The 1146-nt window shown below is 61.8% G+C and overlaps 1 protein-coding gene across 1 annotated transcript; it reads right to left on the minus strand.

Annotated features, from left to right (window-relative positions):
• Positions 1-56: 56 nt before the first annotated feature.
• Positions 57-983, minus strand: DQ04_21891000 (WDcontaining protein 35; the record flags this gene model as incomplete). The annotated part of the gene is made up of 1 exon (XM_009318045.1): positions 57-983. The coding sequence occupies one exon, from the start codon at positions 981-983 to the stop codon at positions 57-59; it is 927 nt and encodes a 308-aa protein (XP_009316320.1).
• Positions 984-1146: the final 163 nt, after the last annotated feature.

Raw genomic sequence — 1146 nt, forward strand, 5'->3', positions numbered from 1 at the left:
AATGGGCGGGTGTGCAGTGAAGGAACGGCGCTGCGTCTGCTGCTGCTGCTGCTCTCTCACTGTCGCCCCCCGCGTAAGCGCTGCTTCATTGGTGTATGACAAAGCGGGCAGTTACGGAAGCGGTCGCTTTCCACATCAATAATACGGTGGTGGCATACGGCACACTGCCAGAAGTCCTCCTCGGCAATGCTGCGGCCGGTGTAGATGCAGACGCTGAACGGCTGCTGGCAATTCACGCAGCACGGCGCCCACTCCTTATTGAAGGCCTCACACTTGGGGCACTTGACGCGGTCGACGGAGGTATCCTCCGGCTTGTTCTGCTTGAATATCTTTACTGCGAGGTCGGCGAAGCGACGCCGCGGCTCCTTGAGGCTAACCGTTGGGTACGTAAACTGCGTCGCAGTCACCACGCCCTTGGATGGGTTTGTCAGCTGCAGGGATGTCGTTGTGCCGTCGAGCCGCGTCGCGCCCAGCACCAGACCTCTGCTATTATTGTTGGTATGCGCACTACGCGTTCTGCTAGTGACGTCTAGTTCCATTGTCATGTCGATGAGCTGCAGCTGTCCTGCCAGTGCAGGGCCGGCACCGCCACCGCCGCCGCCTTCTTGCTGCTGCTGCTGCGCGTCGAGCTGCTCCGCCGCCTCGAGGCGTGTGAAGGCCTTGCTGCAGATGCTGAAGTTCTTGGCAAGATACGCCGTAAGCGCGATGAGGCTGTAGCTGTCGACGGGGCTAATAATGTCGTCGTAGTCCATCAGCCGCATCGCCACATTGAGAGCAAAGCCGAGGTTGCGGCGCAGAATGTGCTGCTGGCAGAGCAGGAAGAAGTGCAACGCCTCAGCGCCGCGCCATGCAGCGTCTAATGTCCGCTCCGCTACTGCTGGTGTCGCTGCTGCCGCCGCTGTTGCTGCTGTTGTTGCCGCGGTGCTGCGGTCGGCATTCAACAGCGCCTCCATCGCCGCCGCGCCGTCTCCGCTAAGCGTCATCTTCTTCTTGCGGTACTTCTCGATCTCAAGTGCCGATAGCACGTAGAACTTCTTTGCGCGCAGCGGGTCAGTGGCGACGGTGCGTTGCCCGAGCCGCGCGAGCAGCCGCGCCGCCTCGTCGTGCTGCCCGGCCTTGCGGTACAGCTCAATCGCCTCCGGCAGC

This window comes from Trypanosoma grayi (assembly GCF_000691245.1).
Source record: "Trypanosoma grayi strain ANR4 Tgr_2189_V1, whole genome shotgun sequence".
Lineage (NCBI taxonomy): Eukaryota > Euglenozoa > Kinetoplastea > Trypanosomatida > Trypanosomatidae > Trypanosoma > Trypanosoma grayi.